This window comes from Anolis sagrei, chromosome 3, assembly GCF_037176765.1.
Source record: "Anolis sagrei isolate rAnoSag1 chromosome 3, rAnoSag1.mat, whole genome shotgun sequence".
Classification (NCBI taxonomy): Eukaryota; Metazoa; Chordata; class Lepidosauria; order Squamata; family Dactyloidae; genus Anolis; species Anolis sagrei.
In genome coordinates, this window is record NC_090023.1 from 19971206 (window position 1) to 19993865 (window position 22660).

General features: G+C 41.6%; 1 protein-coding gene across 1 annotated transcript in view; it reads right to left on the bottom strand.

The window, feature by feature from the left end:
- Positions 1-10630: 10630 nt before the first annotated feature.
- The window catches only part of CWC15 (CWC15 spliceosome associated protein homolog), a 12920-nt gene continuing 890 nt past the window's right edge, over positions 10631-22660 (bottom strand). Inside the window, exons 2-7 of the mRNA XM_060771091.2 lie at positions 21832-22009; positions 20970-21082; positions 19649-19737; positions 15826-15936; positions 12793-12911; positions 10631-11022 (exon numbers count right to left, since the gene is read on the bottom strand). Of these exons, the coding sequence (XP_060627074.1) occupies positions 10893-11022; positions 12793-12911; positions 15826-15936; positions 19649-19737; positions 20970-21082; positions 21832-21962 (693 nt within the window). The 5' untranslated portion in view covers positions 21963-22009 and the 3' untranslated portion in view covers positions 10631-10892. The remainder of the gene's footprint in view (positions 11023-12792; positions 12912-15825; positions 15937-19648; positions 19738-20969; positions 21083-21831; positions 22010-22660) is intronic.

Here is a 22660-nt window from a genome sequence, read left to right on the forward strand (position 1 = left end):
CTCCTACTGTTGACTTTTCTATGTGACGTGTTTGGGGAAAAAGTCTATTGTCTTAGTACAGTGTTTCTCAACCTGGGGGTCGGGATCCCTGGGGGAATCGTGAAGGGAGGGGTCACCAAAGATAATCAAAAACACATATTTCTGATGGTCTTAGGAACCCCCTTGGCAGAGAAGGTTGAAGAACTCTCTGCCTGTCCTTCTCTTCCTTTTTGGAAACAGACGGTGAATCCTCCCACCAAAAGCCATCCTCCTGCTCTCTGGATGAACTAACACTCCAAAACTCAAGGTCAATGCTAACCAAACCAAGTTCGGCCCAATTCTATCATTGGTGTTCAGAATGCCCTTTGACTGTAGGTGAACTATAAATCCCTGTAACTACAACTCCCAAATGTCAAGGTCTATTTTCCCCAAACTCCACCAGTGTTCACATTTGGGCCTATTGAGTATTAGTGCCAAGTTTGGTCCAGATCCATCATTGTTTGAGTCTCTGGATGTAGGTGAACTACAACTCCAAAACTCAAAGTCAATGCCCACCAAACCCTACCAGTATTTCTGTTGGTTAAGGGAGTTCTGTGAACCAAGACTGGTTCAATTGAATTGTTGGTGGAGTTCAAAATGCTCTTTGATTGTAGGTGAACTATATATCCCAGCAACTACAACTCCCAAATGTAAAGGTCTATTTTCCCCAAACTCCACCAGTGTTCACATTTGGGCCTATTGAGTATTCATGCCAAGTTTGGTCTAGATCCATCATTATTTGAGTCCAAAGTGCTCTCTGGATGTAGGTGAACTACAACTCCAAAACTCAACATCAATGCCCACCAAATCCTTCCAGTATTTTCTGTTGGTCATGGGAGTTCTATGTACCAAAATTGGTTCAATTCCATTGTTGGTGAAGTTCAGAATGTTTTCTGATTGTAGGTGAACTATAAATCCCAACAACTACAACTCCCAAATGTCATGGTCTATTTTCCCCCAAATTCCACCAGTGTTCACATTTGGGCATACTGAGCAGAGAGTGGTCTAAGCAAGGATTGGTGCGATCAGTCTCCTTTTAAAATCTAAACTGGGTGAGAATCAGACATAGCAGCAATGCAAGAGGGAATCAACTCTTCCTTTCTGTGCAATGGGATTTTTATTGCATGAGACACAATGTGAGTTAAAGGGAATCTGCTTGTGTTTGTCTTTGTATAATCCTCTCCTTGATTACATCATTGGCTAGATTCTCAGCAGCGGATATAATCATTCTATGTCTAGCTATGAGAACACAGACTCTGACTGTGGCCTATCAATGAAACTCCAAGTCCTATGGCTTTGGTTGTTACAAAAGGAAGGAGAATATACAAGTTAAGTATCCTTTATACAAAATGTTTGGGAACAAGAGAGTTTTGTCATTTTATAGAATCATAGAATCATAGAATCAAAGAGTTGGAAGAGACCTCATGGGCCATCCAGTCCAACCCCATTCTGCCAAGAAGCAGGAATATTGCATTCAAATCACCCCTGGCAGATGGCCATCCAGCCTCTGTTTAAAAGCTTCCAAAGAAGGAGCCTCCACCACACTCCGGGGCAGAGAGTTCCACTGCTGAACGGCTCTCACAGTCAGGAAGTTCTTCCTAATGTTCAGGTGGAATGTCCTTTCTTGTAGTTTGAAGCCATTGTTCCTTGTCCTAATCTCCATGGAAGCAGAAAACAAGCTTGCTCCCTCCTCCCTGTGGCTTCCTCTCACATATTTATACATGGCTATCGTATCTCCTCTCAGCCTTCTCTTCTTCAGGCTAAACATGCCCAGCTCCTTAAGCCGCTCTTCATAGGGCTTGTTCTCCAGACCCTTGATCATGTTAGTTGCCCTCCTCTGGACACATTCCAGCTTGTCAATTATATATTTTTTAATTCTGGCATTCCTGTATATGCACATATGTATGAAATGAGATACCTTGAAATTGGGAACGAAGTCTGAACACAGCATTCAATGATGTTTCATATATACCTTATAGAATCATAGAATAATAGAGATGGAAGAGACCTCGTAAGCCATCCAGTCCAACTCCCTGCCAAGAAGCAGGAAAATTGCATTCAAAGCACTCCCGACAGATGGCCATCCATCCTCTGTTTAAAAGCCTCCAAAGAAGGAGCCTCCACCACACTTCAGGGCAGAGAGTTTCACTGCTGAACAGCTCCCACAGTCTTCCTAATGTTCAAGTGGAATCTCCTTTCCTTTAGTTTGAAGCCATTGCTCCGCGTCCTAGTCTCCAGGGCAGCAGAAAACAAGCTTGCTTTGTTTCATGTAGAAGATTATTTAAAATATTGTCCTTCTTGGGAGGAGAGCAATGACCAATCACGATAAAATAGCGAAGAGACATCACACTGGCAACAAAGTTCTGTATAGTTAAAGGAATGGTTCCTTTACATAGGCGATCCCTCGTAGCTCGAGGATGATGGTCTTTCAGATGTAGTGTCTTGGTGGTGGGTCGGTAGGTAGCTGTGGAGCCCTATTCTTGATCAGCATGTCCTCCTTTAGTGAGGACATCGGTTTCCAAGTGGAAAGGCGGTCCTGATCAGGATTGGCTTGACATACCTTCCTCTTGGAACATTTCTCCCTTTCACCCTCCATTCATGCCCCTTTGAATTCTGCAGCATTGCTGGTCACAGCTGACCTCCAGCTGGAGCGCTCAAGGGCCAGTTCCCAGTTCTCAGTGTCTATGCCACAGTTTTTAAGGTTGGCTTTGAGCTCATCTTTAAATCTCTTTTCCTGTCCTCCAACATTCAATTTTCCATTCTTGAGTTTGGAGTAGAGTAACTCCTTTGAGAGATGGTGATTGGGCATTTGTACAATGTGGCCGGTCCAGTGGAGTTTATGGCGGAGGACCATTGCTTCAGTGCTGGTGGTCTTTGCTTCTTCCAGCATGCTGACATTTGTCCGCCTGTCTTCCCAAGAGATTTGCAGGATTTTTCAGAGGCAACGCTGATGGAATCATTCCAGGAGTTGGATGTGACATCTGTAGATAGTCCACGTTTCGTAGGCATATAGCAGGGTTGGGAGGACAATAGCTTTCTAAACAAGCACCTTGGTATTCCTACACTTCATTTGGAAAAATGCTGCACTCGCAGAGCTCAGGCGGTGTTGTATTTCAGTGTCAACGTATTTCAGAGACACTACTACCACCTACTATAGCAGTGAAAAAAGTGGGTTTGTATCTACAAAAGCTTAAAAGAAAAACCAGTTAGTCTTAAAGGTGCTGCCACCTTTCTTTTCATTTTTCCTTTCTTTCTTCTCTTCCCCCTCCTTCCAAAGAGAGGATGCCTTTAAATACAGAGATGTCATCTGCAAAGTTGGACACATAGCCTGCTTCCTATCAAGACTTTCCCACACTTTCTTCCCCATCATGACCTTGAGATGAAAGCTTGAAAAATTAGTTTTTTAAAAACCCTATATATTAAAGAAAAACGACTCTGCAGTAAGTTTGTTTAGGCACCAAGTCAGCCTCTCTTGGCGGCTCTCTAATGCGAACCATATGCACGGGATAATCTTGAGAAAGAGCAACTCCGTTCTCCGCTCAGCAAAGGCATTACCTCAGTTGCAGAGATATGCCAGATGCCGGTTGCCTGACATTCATCTGTGACCTCTCCTCCAATCTTTGGTTATGAGAAAAATAGGATGAATGGAGGAATCAAACCGGCTACCCTAATGTCGACAACTGCTGGGTTTTGTCAAAGCTCACTTGGGTTATATTTCCCTCTGAAGATCTTAAGAAAATGGCATACAGGGAATTGACCTGTGCTACTTCACAGCATTCTTTGAGGTAAGATTATATATTATTTTGCAGCCCATAGCACTAATTCTCTTTCTAAGAAAGCAATGAGAGGGTAGGTGATTCCCCAACCCAGGTAATACTACAATTTGTCACAGGGGCAAAACTTCAATGCAGAATGATATTTTATTTCAGAGATAGGTGGGTTGTATCCTAAAGTGACCCTACCAGTTTACCTGTCTGAATGTGTCTCTCCTTACGAACCATCAAGGACTTTAAGATCATCCAGGGAGGCCCTGCTCTCGGTCCCACCACCATCGCAATCGTGTTTGGTGGGAGCGAGAGACAGGGCCTTCTCCGTGGTAGCCCCTTGGCTGTGGAACTCCCTCCCTAAGGAGGTCAGATCTGCCCCCTCCTTTTTGCCCTTCAGGAAGAAAATTAAATCCTGGTTATGGAAGCAAGCATTTGCAGATGAGATTTATTTTACTGGCAATGAGATTTTATTGGACTGCAATTTGGATGACGTTTTAACCTGGTGAGCTGTTTTAATGTATATTGATATTTAATTTTTAGGCATTTGATTGTATTTTATGATGTGTTTTATTGTTTTGGCATCGAATTGTTGCCTGTTGGTAGCCATCCTGAGTCCCTCCTTGGAGGTCGAGATAGGACAGGATATAAATGTTCCAAATAAATAAATAGATAAACAGCCAGCTAACACCCTCCCCCCAACAAAGGATTCCCCAGGCAGCAATCAGCCAGGCTTTGACACTGCAAGGCCATTAGATGCTAATCAAGGTGGCCAAATGCAACATTCATACTTGCCTCAAACAGACAGGAGTTGTTTCTTCCACAAATATATAAACCCAATTTTCCTAGTTTCCAAAAGACCTTATAACTTCTGAGGATAACTGCCATAGATATGGGTGAAACGTCAGGAGAGAAAGCTTCTGGAACATGGCCATACAGCCCAGAAAACTCACAGCAACCCAGTTTCTCCAAAACCATTTGCTTGAGCTTTTCCTTAACATTATTTCTCCTTGCTGAGTTGTTAGAAAGAGCACCACTTCCCTCACCGCAACCCATTCCTTTTCCTCAACTTAACGAAATGTGAGAGCAGTTGCCAGAAATCTTCATTTTCCTGCTTTTGGAGAAAAGATTTGTGTTTCTGTGTCTCTTTGCCTGGCCTGCAATAACTCAAAGGGGGGGGGGGGGGATGGAAGCTACCCCTGAGATTTGCTCTTCTGAGCCAAAAGACCACGAGAAAGCCATGACCTGTGTTCCAGATAGAAATGCAAGCCCTCTTTTTCAACACATAAATTGCACAGTGAATTTTAGAAAGTGTTTTCCCCTCTGGATCATCCCAAAACAGGCCCCCAGCCAGTAGCCAAAATGATAAATGGAGGAGTTAGGTTGCCAACGCATACACTTAGCAGTGGAAAAATCACCCCAAAGGGCAGATGCATTTTTTTTCTCATGTGGCTTGAAGTGTTTTATTAACCTTCTTCCTTCCAAATAAACAGTTCGCAACACAGTGTTCACAAGATCAGGCTCCTTGGCTCCAAATCTTTCCATGGAATAATTTTTAAAGTCCTCCTACTATATGCAGTGGGATTTACTATTAAGAGCAAATGGCTCATTCCAGCCATATAAGGAACAGAAAACCACACCAAATACATTTATTTATTTATCATATCAGAAGCGTATTTTAAAAATACAAAGTTTAAAAACTTGGCATTGTATTAAATGTCCTTTGGCCAGTAGCTGGCCACTTGGAGTGCCTCTGATGTTGCTGTAAGAAGGTGCTCCATTGGGCATTTAGCAGGGCTCAGACTGCATTGTAATATGTGGTTTGTGGTTTGCTCTTCTCCACACTTGCATGTCATGAACTCCACTTTGTGGCCCCATTTCTTAGGGTTGGCTCTGCATCTCGTTGTGCCAGAGCGCAGTCTGCTCAGTGCCTTCCAAGTCACCCAGTCTTCTCTATGCCCAGGGGGAGCCTCTCATTTGGTTATTTATTTATTTATTTTGTATCAAAAGCATTTCATAAATTAGTATAAAACTGATAAAAATAGAAGGCGTGCAGGCAGCTAAATATCTTTTGACCAAAAACGGGCAACAGCAATGGCATTGTCTGTCGCCTTCAACAATTCTTCCTCTGTACATGAGGCAGGGTGTGCCGTCGCACCTGGGGGCTATTATTCTCAATAAAGGAGGGATGGACGTGGCATCTTTCCCCCAGGGGATTGCTTCTTGCCCTCCTATAGGAAACTGGAACTCCCAAAAACCCAAAACGCTGTAAATAGCTCAAAATAGGTTTTATTTATCACAAAGTCATTTCTTTAAAGCAATGAGCTGGAAAACTTTAGAGGGGTGAAGGAAACATACATTACAGTCTCAATTAGTCCTGGGTCCAAGGGGTTTGAAGCTGAGAAGCCTCACCAAGTTTCATCTTTCCTCAATGGCTGTGAATGCCGGAGCAAACCACAACCCCAGTTCAGATGGCCTATGTTTTGAAGACTCAGGATCTTCCTCTGGTGCCAAAAGAACCGGCTTGAAGGCGCTTGGGAACTCTTCAATGTTATCCAGGACGATCTGGACATAAAGCATGAGTCCCAGGGGTAAAAAACCTCAGAACTGATGCTAAGAGGTAACTTAAATCAGGGTCCTTTAGAATCAAGTCTTTTACTCACGTCCATGTGGTATGAACTCTGATGGCAGAATGAAGAAGAAAAAGGAAGCTCTCCCCTCCTGCAGGAAGAGGTGGAGCCAAACAGTACTGATTAACAGCTACAAGCAACCAATCCATACAACTATACATAAGCAGGGTAAAAAGGGCAGGATTAAGCATGATACAACAGTTTAAACCTTGCAACTAACAGTTTTACACATAGGTGGCGTCACTCGTGCCGTCACACAGGGCATAGTGGACAAGCATACAGATGCAGAGTTGTCTATTCTGTTCCATAGTCACACATGGTGTGGGATTCTTTTAGGTAGTGCCATTTTGCCAGGTTGTCTTTTGATTTGTCCACTCCGCTTTTGGGTCTATTCAGGGACTTCCAAGTTGCCCATTATTGGTTTGCTCCTGGTAACTCATTTGGTATCAGACATGGCTTTTAACCTTTTGGATTCTGGCTTGCTAAGGTGTTCCTGCAAGTATCTCTGTAGATCTTAGAAAGCTATTTCTTAATTATGGCACAGTTAGCTGAGAGCTAGATGCATTAAATCAGGGGTCCTCAAACTAAGGCCCGGGCTCATTTACCCGGCCCTCGCTCAGGGTCAACCTAAGTCTGAAATTATTTGAAAGCACACAATAACAACAACAATCTTATCTCATCAGCCAAAAGCAGGCCCACACTTCCCATTGAAATACCAATAAGTTTATATTTGTCAAACTTGTTATTCATTTTAATTATTGTATTGTTTTTAAGTGGGTTTTTTTGCATTACAAATAAGATATGTGCAGTGTGCATAGGAATTCATTCATTCTTTTTTTCAAATTATAATCCAGCCCTCCAACAGTTTGAGGAACTGTGACCTGGCCCTCTGTTTAAAAAGTTTGTGGACCCCTGCATTAAATCAATACTGACCAAGAGGTCACGAGTTCAAAGCTAGCCCTCGTTGGAGTGAGCTTCCGTCCATTCATCTAGCTTGCTGTCGACCTATGCAGCCCGAAAGACAGTTGCATCTGTCAAGTAGGAAATGTAGGTACCGCTTATGCGGGGAGGCTAATTTAACTAATTTACGATTCCATAAAAACCTTCCAGCACCATGCAGAAGAATGAGGAAATACTCCATCAAAGGATTCGGTATCACAATGGACAGTGAAGTGGCAAGAATAAAGCCAGAATTCAGCATGCCTTGATGAAGCCAGAAAAAGCTTGGGCACAGCTGGAATGTCAAATTGCCTCTGCGTCTATCTATATATGTTGTACGTCTAAGTGGCATTGAATCTTTGCCATGTACATATGCATTGTAATCCACCCTGAGTCCTCTGCAGGGTGAGAAGGGCGGAATATAAATACTGTAAATAAATAAATAATAAATTAATTTAAGTCATTGGCGTGCTGGTTGATATCCAAACAGAGGATGGATTGGAGATATCAATGCTTTGATCCTTTCATTATTGGCTGCTACTTCCCGGCAAATGTCAGGTGGTGCAATACCGGCTAAACTAAGGAAAAAATTACAGGAGGGTTTTTTTTAATATAAGGGAAATAAATTTAATTGCAGCTGTGAGCAAAGGCGGCAGTAGGACTTCTAGCTTAGTGAAGCGCAACGAGGGAATGCACGGATTAGTGATGGGAAAAATAGGCGAGAGCAAAGGATTAGAGTGCAATTAAGTAAAATTGAAGCTTAGAACAGCGTGTGCGGAAGGAGCTCTTACAATCATACAGAAGAGGCTGCTAATATTATCCTCCAAAGAGCCATTGAAACTCACAGAGAGAGAGAGAGAGGCGGGTGTCATTTTTTTCAGCCATTCCCATCACATTTTCTTCTTATGCATTTTTAAAGCTTTGTGAAATGAAATTTCACTTCTTAGTATCAATCATCTCAGTACAAGTTTCACATACTAAAAGACATAACTAATTTATTTATCGTGTCAGGAGCAGACCAAACAGTTGCATTGCATTTTTTAACAAACAAACAAACAAACAAAACACAAAGTTTGCAAGCTTGGTAGTTGATTAAATGTCCTTTGACCAGTATCTGGCCACTTGGAGTGCCTCTGGTGTTGCCACAAGAAGGTTCTCCATTGTGCATGTGGCAGGGTTCAGGTTGCATTGCAGCAGGTGGTCAGTGGTTTGCTCTTCTCCACACTCGCATGTCATGGATTCAACTTTCTAGCCCCATTTCTTAAGGTTGGCTCTGCACCTCATGGTGCCAGAGCGCAGTCTGTTCAGCGCCTTCCAAGTCACCCAGTTTTCCTGTGTGTCCAGGGGGGAGTCTCTCATTTGGTATCAGTCATTGATTGAGGTTCTGGGTTTAAGCCTGCCACTTTTGGACTCTCGCTTGCTGGGGTGTTCCAGCGAGTGTCTCTGTAGATCTTAGAAAACTATTTCTTGATTTAAGTCGTTGACGTGCTGGCTGATATTCAAACAGGGGATGAGCTGGAGATGTCACTGCCTTGGTCCTTTCACTATTGGTTGCTACTTCCCAGCGGATGTCAGGTGGTGCAATACCGGCTAAACAGTGTAATTTCTCCAGTGGTGTAGGGCGCAGACACCCCGTGATGATGCGGCATGTTTCATTAAGAGCCACATCTACTGTTTTAGCGTGGTGAGATGTGTTCCACACTGGGCATGTATACTCAGCAGCAGAGTAGCATAGCGCAAGGGCAGATGTCTTCACTGTGTCTGGTTGTGATCCCCAGGTTGTGCCAGTCATTTTTCATATGATATTATTTATAGCGCCCACTTTTTGCTTGATCTTCAGGCAGTGCTTCTTGTAGGTCAGGGCACGGTCCAGAGTGACTCATCCCAAGCCCTGATTACCTGAGAAGGAATCCCACTGGAGCATTGCAGCACACCCAAATATCTGGAAGTCACTCTGGAGTGTGCCCTGACGTAACTAATGCAAGCTGAAACTGCTGGATTGCTGTGAGTTTTCTGGGTTGTATGGCCACGTTCCAGAAGCATTATCTCCTGATGTTTTGCCCACATCTATGGCAGGCAACCTCTGAGAATGCCTGCCATAGATGTGGGCGAAACGTCAGGAGAGAGTGCTTTTGGAACGTGGCCATACAGCCCGGAAAACTAACAGCAAACCAGTTATTCTGGCCATGAAAGCCTTCAACAACACATTGAAATGTTTGCCATTTTGAGCAGACCTGATGCACAGCCTAAAGAAATAAAATCAGAAGTACATGCGGAATTGGTGAATTGTAGTTGAATACATCTGGAAGACACTACTCAGGTAAGACTGTCCTAGATTACTGTGGTTCTCAAGTTCTGCCTCTCCTTATCCATAAAGAATTGGTCAACTAGGATATGGGTTATAGTCCTATAAATATAGGTAACCTATAAATTAAGATCAGCAAAAGAAGAAATAAAAGAGGGTCTATTTGAAAATATATGAAAGCTATTTATTAACAAAATTCAAAAAAAAAATGGTGAATTTAAACCACCAAGTGACCAAGAAAAATTGTGGGTGAATAGTGGGTTGTTGTAGGTTTTTCTGGCTATATGGCCATCTTCTAGAAGCATTCTCTCCTGATGTTTCGCCTGCATTTATGGCAAGCATCCTCAGAGGTTGTGAGGTTGTGATTTTGTCAATGTTTATTGTTTCCAAATGCTGGCTAAGATCTTTTGGAACGGCACCCAGTGTGCTGATGACCACCTGGACTGGTTTATGCCAGAGCCTTTGCAGTTCGATTTTGAGGTCCTGTTAATGGCTGAGTTTTTCCTGTTATTTTTCCTCAATGTGACTGTCACCTGGTATGCCAACATCATCATCACCATCATCATCATCATCATCATTTTGATGTAGCCAAAAATTCCACTGGCTTTTAAAGCTGCTGCATCACATTGTTGGCTTACATTCAACATGTGGTCTACTACTGCTCCAAGATCTTTCACATGTCCTGCTTTTGTTTAATGTAATCATCTTGCCTGGCCTTTATTTAGTACAGAGTACAGCTGGACAACTAAAAGATTTCCAGAGGCCCAAATATCGCAAGTGGATTCAGCCAAGGAATGAAGACTCCTACTCACTGGTTGCTGTGAGGAGCAAAGACAGAAGAGGCTGGTTCATCTTCCATCCTTCGAATGATACAGGATACAGATCAGACAACCAGGCCATGTGCATGATCTTTTTCACAATATCTTTCCTACGTATCTCCTAGTTGCAACAGTAATTTGAAAAACACAGAAGCCTTCGGTTTGATGAATTTATTTCAAAACATTTACAGAAACAGCATGAGAAACGAATTCATAGCAAGAAGAAAATAATAAAAAAAACGTTCTTGGCCTTGCTGAAACAAGAGAACCACAAAATATTCAAACTGAGGAATTAAGTTAAAATGGTATGAGTGACCTTGGGTTAGAGCTGCTGCTTGTTGACAAAATTCTGGAGGGAAAATGACTTGATTCATTGAGTCTATTAGCAATGCAGCACTTAAAACAAACGCTGAAAGGACTACTTGATGTATTTTTCCATAAACTTTTTGTGAAATTCCGACCTTAGTGTGTCGTTGACAAACCTTTTATCTTTTTTCATCTCATCAACTCCTTTTGCACAGTTCTTGAAGACCACGTCATCATCCCATCTTAAAAAACAGCAGGGAAAAGAGAAGGGAAGTGAATCAGCTTTACTAAACAACAACAACAACAACAAAAGAATGCAACATGAGAATGAAGCAGACAGACATTAGTCTATTATTATTATATTTATTTATACCAGAGGCCAAAAGGCATGCAATTTTGAGGTCCATTGTTGGGATCTCTCATTCTGTTTATTGGGAAGTCACTCGAATGGAGAGGAGTGTTGCTGTTTTCATTCAGCAAAGATTCAGCCCATTGGCTACAATGGGAAACTTTAAAGGTTCAATCCTCAGCCATTTTAAGGCCTATCTGCATGAAACCTACCTCAGTTTTAGACCCCATTTTCAACTGCAGGCCTACCAAGTTTCAAAACAATTCACCAATCTACTATTTTTTTTAATTTTTTAAAAAGTTTTAACCATAACATTTTTAAAAATAGGGCAAACTGCAAGAGAGAGTTCTAGGAATTGTAGTTGCTGGTTGTGTCCATTCTCAGGTCAATCAGAGCATAGACACAACCAGGTCCTTTACTAGCTGAGAAACAGAGAGAGGGAAAAACTTCAACTCCCATCATGTTCAGAGACTTTTCAATGCCCACTCAATGCAAGTGCTGCTGGGAAAGCAAGTTCCTAGAAGGGGGCCTCTCTGGAGGAGGAGCCAAGGAAACTTTCCAAAAGGATGCAGCTTCAGCTCCTGCTCAGGTATATTGCAGACTTAATTCCTTCCTCTCCATGAACCAATAAAATCCTGTTCCTTTAATGCATTTTGCCGGCTTTGCAGATCCCTTTTCCCCATTCTATTTTTGAATATTATATAAAGCGGACCACCGAATATTACAAATCATTTTTATTCAAACTAATTCTGGCCCAAGCCTAATTTATACTCCACTTTCTCTCTCCCAAAGAGACTCAAAAGATTAAAACATTAGCATACAATCAAAAAAATTACTACAGCATTATGGTAGTAGATATATATTGGTATTTGTGTATAGATATTTTCTAGTTCAATTCCAAGCCATGGAGTTCTATGGCAGCCTTGGATACTGAGGTCTAAAATCAGCCAACCAACTATAAGGCCAAACATATGAAATTGAACACATTATTTCAAAGAGCTCCCAATGTTAGTCTACTGCAACAGTCTCATGGCACCTTAAGAGACTATACCAAAGCTTTCCAGGACAACATTTATAGCAAAATCTATTTAATGTGTTGTCGAAGGCTTTCGTGGCTGGAACCACTGGGTTGCTGTGAGTTTTCTGGGCTGTATGGCCATGTTCCAGAAGCATTCTCTCCTGGCATTTCACCCAACTCTATGGCAGGCATCCTCAGAGGTTGTGAGGTACATGGCCATACAGCCCGAAACATGATCATACAGCCCAGAAAACTCACAGTAACCCAAAATGTATTTAAATCAGGAACAGATGCCTAGATGATACCATTTAGCCTAATGGTACCTAAAAGTGGAAGGCAAAACTTTCTATAGAAGTATTATATAAAATATGTCACATCAAATAAAAAGCAAACTTATGATCTGGTAATGCATAAGCCTCCCCTTAACCCCTATTCTGGTTTTAGCAACTATTCTCTATCTCTAAACCTTCCCCCTTTTTTAGATCCACTGGGATAGACTGTATTCATTCTACATACTAGATAATCAGATTAAAAATAATCCCTTGCACAATGGGATCAAAACCCAATTTAATAACTCTGGAATTGTAGAAGAATGGGGAATGGGTGGAAGTATATTGCAGGGATCCAAAAATAAGACCAACCTACCTCCGTTTTACTTTGAAATTTGTTTGAGGCTGCACAGGGCCAGTAAGATTCAGCAAAGGGTTTCCACTCAGGATGTTTTCCATCCGTATCCTCTCCTCTTCAGCCTTTTGCTCTTGTTCCTGTCAAGATGAGAAAAAGACCTGTTTCTTCCATACTAACAACAGAGAATGTGCAATTGTACGCATAATAACTACAAGAAATTTAGCACGTATATTGAAGATACCCTACAAAACCCTTTACGGTTCCGGTCCAGCGTATCTGTCCGAACGTATCTCCCTCTACGTCCCATCCCGGAATTTGAGATCATCTGGGGAGGCCCTGCTTTCGACCCCACCGCTATCACAAGTGAGGCTGGTGGGGACGAGGAGCAGAGCCTTCTCAGTAGTGGCCCCTCACCTGTGGAACTCACTCCGGGGGAAATCAGGGCATCTACATCCCTCCTTGCCTTCAGGAGGAAAGTAAAGACGTGGCTATGGGACCAGGCCTTTGGACATCCTGACAGTTAGATATAGAAACCAGATGGATAGGACCGATAATGTGTGGTAGTACAACCTAAACTATGAGTCTGTTAAACGCTGACCAGCAATGAGGTTTGTATTGCTTTTATTGTTTTATTGCTTTTACAGGTTTTATGGTTGTTTTGATAATAATTTATTGCTGATGTTAATTGTTATCACTGCTATAATTGCTGTCGTTAACTGATGTTGTGTTTTTGTTGTCATGTAATGCGGGCATTAAACTGTGCCTTGCTTGTGTAAGCCGCCCTGAGTCCCCCCCGGGGTGAGAAGGGCGGGGTATAAGCGACCGTAATAAATAAATAAATAATAAATAAATAATACCCGATGGCTCAACATTTGAGGGATGTCTGGTTTTTAAAGTGAAATAATACTCGAGTATAAGCCAACCCGAATATAAGATGAGGCACCTAATTTTACCACAAAAAATGGGAAAATGTATTGACTCGAATAGATACCAATAAAGTTACATTAATTGAGGCATCAGTAGAATAAATGTTTTTGAATACAATCTTCTCTTAAATTACATCAAACTGGAATTTAAGATAAGATAGTCCAACTCTGATTAAACCATTATTCTAACCTTCTTCAATGTAAATGTGCTTACGTATCCTTCCAAAAATAATAGAGTAAAATAATGGAAATGTAATAATAACAGTAATAATAGAGTAAATAATAAAAATAATAAAAATAGAGTAAACTAATGTAAATGTAATAATAAGAATAATAATAGAATAAAATAATAAATATAATAATAAGAATAATAATAGAATAAAATAATTAATAACCTTGACTCAACTATAAGCCGAGGGGGCTTTTTCAGCCTAAAAAAGGGGCTGAAAAACTAGGTTTATACTCGAGTATATATGGTAACTGATTTTTAATTAATTCCTATCTACCTGTATCTTGCAGTACCAATTTTAGTCACTAGGTGGAAGAAAGTATTTGTTTTGGGTGTGAATAGAGTTTCTGTCTGCAGAACCCTAAAACTCTTCAGTAAGTTAGAAAAGAGAAAAGATTCTGTTGCTTGGAAAGGAGAGTTAGAAAGGAAAAGACTGAAAGAATACTGGGATAGACAGGAATATCAACATGAAGGGGAAAAGGGGCAGATTAGAGAACGAGTAAAAGTACCAAGGTTTGTTTGTGACAAGAGAAAAAGCATTGAGTAGCTAAAGAGAAAGTACACTGGGGTAATGGATTAGATGAGAGGCAAGAAAGATTCTTGAGTAGTTGATAGCTATGTACAGAAAGAGAGAAAAACATCAGGATGGAAGGTGAAGACGAAGAAGTTACTAAACTCTATGAACTCTAGTACTTTTTCTTTTAGGATTATAGAAAAGGGACCAGATGCTTTCTCAGCCTGATGAAGGGCAAGCTGAGGACTTAGCCACAAACAATTTTGGACATCTTCCCAAATATATTTAGAGTTTTCCCTTGAAGTTATCGGTTTTAAGGTGCAGCTGTCTTATTTTCTGATAATAAACAAAGAACTGGACTGTAGCTTTGAAATTCTGGCTTTATATATCCACAGTAAGGAGCAATGTGTTCAAAAATTAAAGATTTAAGCTTCCCTGGTTCCATGAAGCAGTCAAAGAGCTAACCACAACCAGATCAGATTTCGCTGTTTTCGAAAAATAAAATAAAGAGGAAGACAGGCACAGCTTCAACGCAACCAAAAGCCAGGCATTGCAATGCCCAACCCACTATCCTCTAATCACAGACATTTGAGCAGTGGGTAGGAAGTGGTCAATGTACTTGGCTCATGGCTGAACTTGTACACTCACAAGAGCAAACTAAATCCACTCCAGGTAAGGCTGGACTCCAATCCTAATATGCATCTTGTTTTAGTTCGGGATTGTTTCTTGTTTTAGGATTAGTATTAAACATGCCCTGGAACTTGGCTGAGCTTGTACAGTCACATTTCCTCTTACAACAAAATACCAAAGTATTCACAGAAAGATGGACAGTGTACTATTTGGTTGTAGCAGTAAGTGTGTGAAAATATATATTCAGCACTTATCAACACCCAGACTGAACCAAGCTCCACAAAATAGCCTCAACTCAAGTGTCAAAGGACACCAGTGGTTCTCAACCTGTGGGTCCCCAGATGTTTTGGCTTTAAACTCCCAGAAATCCTAACAGCTGGTAAACTGGCTGGGATTTCTGGGAGTTGAAGGCCAAAACACTGGGGACCCACAGGTTGAGAACCACTGAAGTATACTTTTCTGCCTATTAGAAATAAACAGTCACTCTTCCATGTTTTAGTTAAAAGGAACGTTGGAAACCAGAAAGGGAAAAGCGTCTGGCCAAAACAGGGGAAACTCACTTTCAAGAGAGATGGTACTAGGTAAAATCTAATACCCCAAGGACAGGAAATCTCATCCCTCCTTTTTGGCTTACAATTCCCATACGATACAATTTATATAACTAAAGGCCAGTGGAAGTTATAATATAAAGACCCAGTCATCTGTGTCAATTTAAAGTAGTTTGTTCAATAAGACTTAATTGGCACATTTACCTTTCGGGCCTGCTCTTCCGCACGTTCCTTTTTGATCTTTTCCAGTTCAGCTAATAGAGCAGCGGTATCATCGTCACTCTCTTCGTCATAGTCTTCATCTTCATCCTCCTCCTACAAAGACAGCAAGGACAGTCACCTTCTCTTTCCATTTCCTGTCCATTACAGAAGAGCTTCGTCAGAGCTTCTTATGTGACACCTCATGGAGTGTGACTCACTGGACTCTTGAAACTGTAGTCATTAATAGATGCAATTTACATTCCCCATGTGGTCACCCAATGCATAAAAAAGCTGTCACACAAGTTGGAGGTTCTCGTGTTTTGCCTCATAAAAAAACCTGGAAGATATAACTCCTTTTCCAGAGCTTCTGAAGCCCTACCTTCACTACCATTATATGCTCACTGTAGACTCATGTAATGCAATTTCAATACCATCGACCATGGTATCCTTCTGGGTCCATTCTCTGGAATGGGTCTTGGGGGCACTGCTCTGCAGTGGCTCTGTTCCTTCCTGGAGGATTGCACCCAGATGGTGATGCCAGGAGACACCTGCTCGGAACCCTGACCTTTGATCTGTGGGGTCCCACAAGGTTCTATTCTCTCCCATGCTTTTCAACATCTACACGATGTAGATGGTGAGGTCATCTGGAGTTTTGGAGTTGGGTGTCATCTCTATGCAAATGACACACAATTCTACTACTCCTTTCCACCTCATTCCAAGGAAGCTTCCAGATCCTGGACCGGTGCCTGGCAGCTGTAATGGACTAGATGAGGGCCAACAAACTGAAGCTTAATACCGACAAGACAGAGGTCCTTCTGGTCAGTCATGAGGCCGATCAGGGTATAGGGTGGCAATCTGTACTCAACAGGGTTACAATCCCCCTGAAGATACAGGTCTGCAGTCTGAGGGTCTTCCTGGACTAAGCGCTGACACTTGAAGCTCAGGTGTCGGCGGTGGCTGAGAGGGCCTTTGCACAGTTAAAACTTGTGCATCAGCTGTGACTGTACCTCAAAAAGCCAAACTTGGCCACAGTGGTCCACGCCTTAGTTACATCTAGGATGCATACTGCAAAGCACTCTACCTGAGGTTGCATTTGAAGTAAGCTCAGAAATTGCAATTCGTGGAAAGGTCGGCAGCCTGATTACTGACTGAGGCTACTTATAGGGAGCATACCACACCCCTATCGAAGCAGCTCCACTGGCTGCCAGCAAGTTTCCAGGCCCAATTAAAAGTGCAGGTTATCACCTACAAAGCCCTAAAAGGTTCGAGTCCAATCTATCTTCAAGATTGCATCTCCTTCTATCTTAAGATTCTTAAGATATGCTGGGGAAGCCCTCCTCTCGGTCCCACCTCTGTCACAAGCGTGGTTGATGAGGATGAAAGAAAAAGCCTTCTTGGTGGTGGCCCCGGCTTTGGAACACCCTCCCTAGAGAAATTAGGCTAGCCCCTACTCTCCAATGTTTTCGGACAAACCCGAAAACATGGCTCTTTAAACAGGCCTTTGAACATGATTAGAACTCCTAATGTTTATAACTTGAGGACCTAGTGATTCAATCACTCTAGCACTTTATGTGACTGATATTGATTATGTAATGTGTTTATGTAAATCTACATTGTTACTTTTATATGTTCATGTATATGTATTTTATTACATTTTGTGTATTTGTTGCACTACTAGCATTTTAGTAAGCTGCCGCGAGTTCCTCCTGGGAGATGGTGGCGGGATATAAATAAAGTTATGATGATGATGATGATGAGTAGTAGTAGTAGTATTCAGCTGAACTGGATTATTTAAATCTACACTGACCATATAATGCAGCTCCTTCTGCAAAATAGTGACCGTGTAAATGAAGTCTTAATTAACAGCAATCTGAGAAAGCCTTCATTGAAAAGAGAATGTTCGTATTGAATCGGTAATTTCCTGAAGTGAGGCTTCATGACATAGAAAGAGTAGGATGAACAAACAGGATAGCAAACACACTCCTCAGTGGACCTTAGAGAGCGGCACCTTAGAATCATAGATAGAATCACAGAATCATAGAGTTGGAAGAGACCTTGTGGGCAATCCAGTCCAACCCCCTGCCAAGAAGGAGGAAAATCACATTCAAAGCTTCACAATGCACCCTATTTCCTCCAAGTCATTTTACTTTTTTAAAAATCTTCAAATCCCCCCCCCCCCCCCTTTTCTCGCTAGACTTCCTACAATGTATGGAGTGAAATTTCTGGGCTCTTTTACACCCAGAAAGTAAAGTGATGCCACTATCAGCTCCCTTCCTGTTTATACATAAGGCTTCTCTTGGTCTTAAAAACATCCTGAGGATGGTAGAGATGCAAAATTTTATGAGAAAATGTGCAATCTTTATGGGAAGCTTGGCAGGCTCATTAATAGGTTCCATCACTTTATGGTTACTTTAAGGTTATGGAGCCCCCGGTGGCGCAGTGGGTTAAACCCCTGGACTGAAGACCAACAGGTCAGACCAACAAGACCAGCAGGACTGAAGACCAACAGGTCACAGGTTCGAATCCGGGGAGAGGCGGATGAGCTCCCTCTATCAGCTCCAGCTCCTCATGCGGGGACATGAGAGAAGCCTCCCACAAGGATGATAAACCACATCAAATCATCCGGGTGTCCCCTGGGCAACGTCCTTGCAGACGACCAGTTCTCTCACACCAGAAGCGACTTGCAGTTTCTCAAGTCGCTCCTGACACGACAAAAAAAATTAATAGATTTAATGTATGTATTTTATCATCTCTAAGGGCACACTTACAATGTACAATTAATGCAGTTTGACACCACTTTACTTGCCATGGCTCGATGCTATGGAATCCTGGGAGGCATCAGCACATAGTGATGGCTAAAGATCTTGTAAAACTGTGCATCTCTTGATTCCATAGGATTGAGCCATGGTAGTTAAAAGTGGGGTCCAGCAGCACATATTTTACAATTTAGATGAAGCCTAAGAAAACTAATTGTCATAAAAATGCCAGGGTTGCATCACAAGCAGCCCACCAGCTATGTAACTATGAATAATTATGTGACTGACAGTGCCCAGTGCAAATATCCAAACCAGGAGGCTTATGAATCCCTGACTCTCAGGTTATTGTATTGTTGGCAGCTTTCATGGCCGGAATCACTCGGATGTTGTGTGGTTTCCGGGCTGTCCGGGTGCTGTCTGACGCAGGAGGTCTCCAGGCAGTAAGCAATCAAGGGCTACTGAACACCACCCAGACAAAAGATGTCTCTAGGCAGCAATGCTACCCTCATGGTTGCTCACATGGTAATAGGTGGATCCCACTCAACATACACAAATCTATTTAATTACACCGTTTACATCTGTTTAGCTGACAATCACTTTTCTCCCACCCTGGACATTCCACAAGTATATATACTCCACTTGGTTTACTACCATCGGATTTGAAGATACCAACCACAGATGCAGGCAAAATGTCAGGAAAAATGCACTAGAACATGGCCATACAGCCCGGAAACCACACAACGTCTTAGGTTATTATTTGTCTCAGCTAATTGCCAATTACAAAGGCCTAATGAACATAATATAGGTCCTAGGGTGCATACAAAGAGAGCTCCTCTCAACATTGAAAGGATCTGAGACATGCCCTTAACTGGTATGCTAGATATTCAGAGAAAACAGTGTTTTTTTCTGAACCACAACTTCCAGAGTTCCCCAGCCATTTCTGCCACTGGGCAGTGACTGAGAATTTCTGGAAAAGTAGCTTCTCCAGATTTTGTGACTGATAAATTATTAGACATAATGATGCTTTCTGTGTGCTGAGGCACATTTCTCCAGCAACTGAGAATACATACATCAGTCAGAGGATCATCTGCATCCAGGTTAGCTGCAGGGATCTGATCTAATCGGGGTTTCTTAGACACTGAAGAAGAAGTTGTATGTTCTGTAGGAGAAATGCAGGAAACATTGTAAGAATCCAATGAAACACAATGAATGAAAAAAGATTGAAACACGGTGTCATCTATGCTGATGTTACTTCAATAACAATACTAAAAATACAAGTTTACTAATCTCAGCACCAAAACAGACAAGTGTATGTAAATATTTTGATCCTGTACAAAAAAAGTGACTACATTAAATTTACACCTCATTTTTTGTAGACAATTATATGCTACAGACAGGTGGCGCAGCAAGTTAAACTGCTGAGCTGCTGAACTTCCTGGCTGAAAGTTTGGCAGTTCGAATCCAGGGAGCAGGGTGAGAGTCTGCTGTTAGGCCCAGCTTCTGCCAACCTAGCAGTTTGAAAACATGTAAATGTGAGTAGATCAATAGATACCACCTTGACTGGAAGGTAACGGCGCTCAGTGCAGTCATGATGGCCATGGAGGTGCCTATGGACAACGGCGGCTTTTCAGCTTAGAAACTGAGATGAGCATCACCCCCAGAGCTGGACACAACTAGACTTAATGTCAGGCGAAACCTTTACTTTTACCTTTTACAGGCAGGTTACTATTGATAAGCCTGTAGGCCAGCATCTATCTCTAGGATCAATTGCTTTTGGATTTCCCAATGGCCCTAATCACACTAAAGTGGGGCAAAGGAACCCATGGTTATTAGCCTAAATTCAAAGCCTCTGCACATAATCCATTCATCCTCACCAGTTCATCAGGTGAAAGGCAGGGTTGCCTATTCTCAGCTCTTGTTTTTGTACATCACCTAAACTGACCATAAGGAATGTGACCCTTTCCTAGGGGAAAAGTCCACAATAAATTGGTGCTCTAAACATTAAGTCTTGCCTTTAGACAAGAAATTAAAAGATTCCCAAAACTCTCCAGCATTTTCTTTGCTGCCATCATATCCACTGGACCTACAACACCATGGTCACAGTATTAATTTATTTATTTGTTTATTGCGTTTCTATACCATTTTTCTCACCCCTGGGGGGACTCAAAGTGGTGTACAATAAATGGCAGAAATTCAATGCCAAGCATACATATAAAAGCAATATATAAAGTATCTAAATCAATAACATATAACTATGAATTAAAATCATTATATACATAAAATCAAACATATAAGACATATTGAAACCTGAGCCATTCATAATCCACAATCTGATATATACCTCACTTGAACTTACAAAAGGCAACAATGATTGACTAACACAACACAGACCTCGTGCTGGCCTATCTCTGTTCTTCTCTCTTACAGCAACGCGTTCACGCTCCTCCAGTTCCCTCCTGAAGTCACGGTTGCGCACCTCTTCAGGGGCATCCTGATTTGTTTGTCTGAAACAGAGAAATTATTGGTACTGCACAACAGCCAAGAGCAGAAGATGGAAAGCATCTCTTACAAATCTCACCTAAACTGAATACTATTTTTACAACAAAATATTATCCCCAGCTTCATTCTTGAAGTCCTAAGCATCTCATATACTTATTATAATCATCATCATCATCATAATTAAAACCCTACAATAAAATGTCAGTTTTTAAAAATGAGAATTAAATACAAAAAATTCCCTTAAGAGGAAATGTATCTCTCAAACCTTTCTTGGCAGGAAAAATGATTAGTCCATCCACTTTTATTATTATAATACAGCAAACATGAGGGACAGAGGGAAAAAGACCATATCTGCCAAAATGTAAGGGACTTTTTCCCTAGAACCTGCTAGGTCTAATTGACATTGGACGCTGGTATTCCTTGGTCATAGCAGATATATGGTCTTTATTAAACACCAATGAAAGTCTTTGAATAGAAGATATTCTGCAACATCCGGGAAAACTAAACTTCCATATATGTTATTAGTATTCCACTTTTTATTGACTTGTGAAAGCTAACATATATGGCATTTGGAGAACATAAGCAGCCAGAAAAAAAAAGCCTGTCTGCTGTCAGAACTTTCTTCAATAACTATTGGAACCTGTCACTGGATTGGATATATGGTTACTTACACACCTTGGGAGGAAATTATATACTGCAAAATAAGCATTACTGCGAAAATAAATTTCCCTAAGAAATGTTAACAGCCTCTTACCTGTATTTGATTTTAGTATGAGAAGGTAGATCTCTGCTGGAATATTGTTTGGAGAGCTGACTTAAATCACCTTCTCCTTTCCCTCTCCCTCCTCTCGCAGGTTCAAATGTTGGTCTTGCTGCAGTCGTCATCTTTAATAGTTTGGGATCAAATGTACATGGTGGAAGGAAAGTAAATCCTATTGCAGCAAAGCAAAATAAAAGACTAATAAGCACAATGCAACTTACCAGGGCAAACCACAACTGATTTTATGCAGATTTACTTAGAAGTAAGATAAATTGGAAGGAGCTTCAAAGAATTATGGATAGAGTTGACGTCACCTACCTAATTTGATCTTCAAAAGTACGTAAAACAAAAATTTAGGTATGTGCTTACATTATTAAAAAAATTAACATTTCTGATCATAGAATCATAGAATCAAAGAGTTGGAAGAGACCTCTTGGGCCATCCAGTCCAACCCCCTGCCAAGAAGCAGGAATATTGCATTCAAATCACCCCTGACAAATGGCCATCCAGCCTCTGCTTAAAAGTTTCCAAAGAAGGAGCCTCCACCACACTCCGGGGCAGAGAGTTCCACTGCTGAACGGCTCTCACAGTCAGGAAGTTCTTCCTAATGTTCAGATGGAATCTCCTCTCTTGTAGTTTGAAGCCATTGTTCCGCGTCCTAGTCTCCAAGGAAGCAGAAAACAAGCTTGCTCCCTCCTCCCTGTGGCTTCCTCTCACATATTTATACATGGCTATCATATCTCCTCTCAGCCTTCTCTTCTTCAGGCTAAACATGCCCAGTTCCCTAAGCCGCTCCTCATAGGGCTTGTTCTCCAGACCCTTG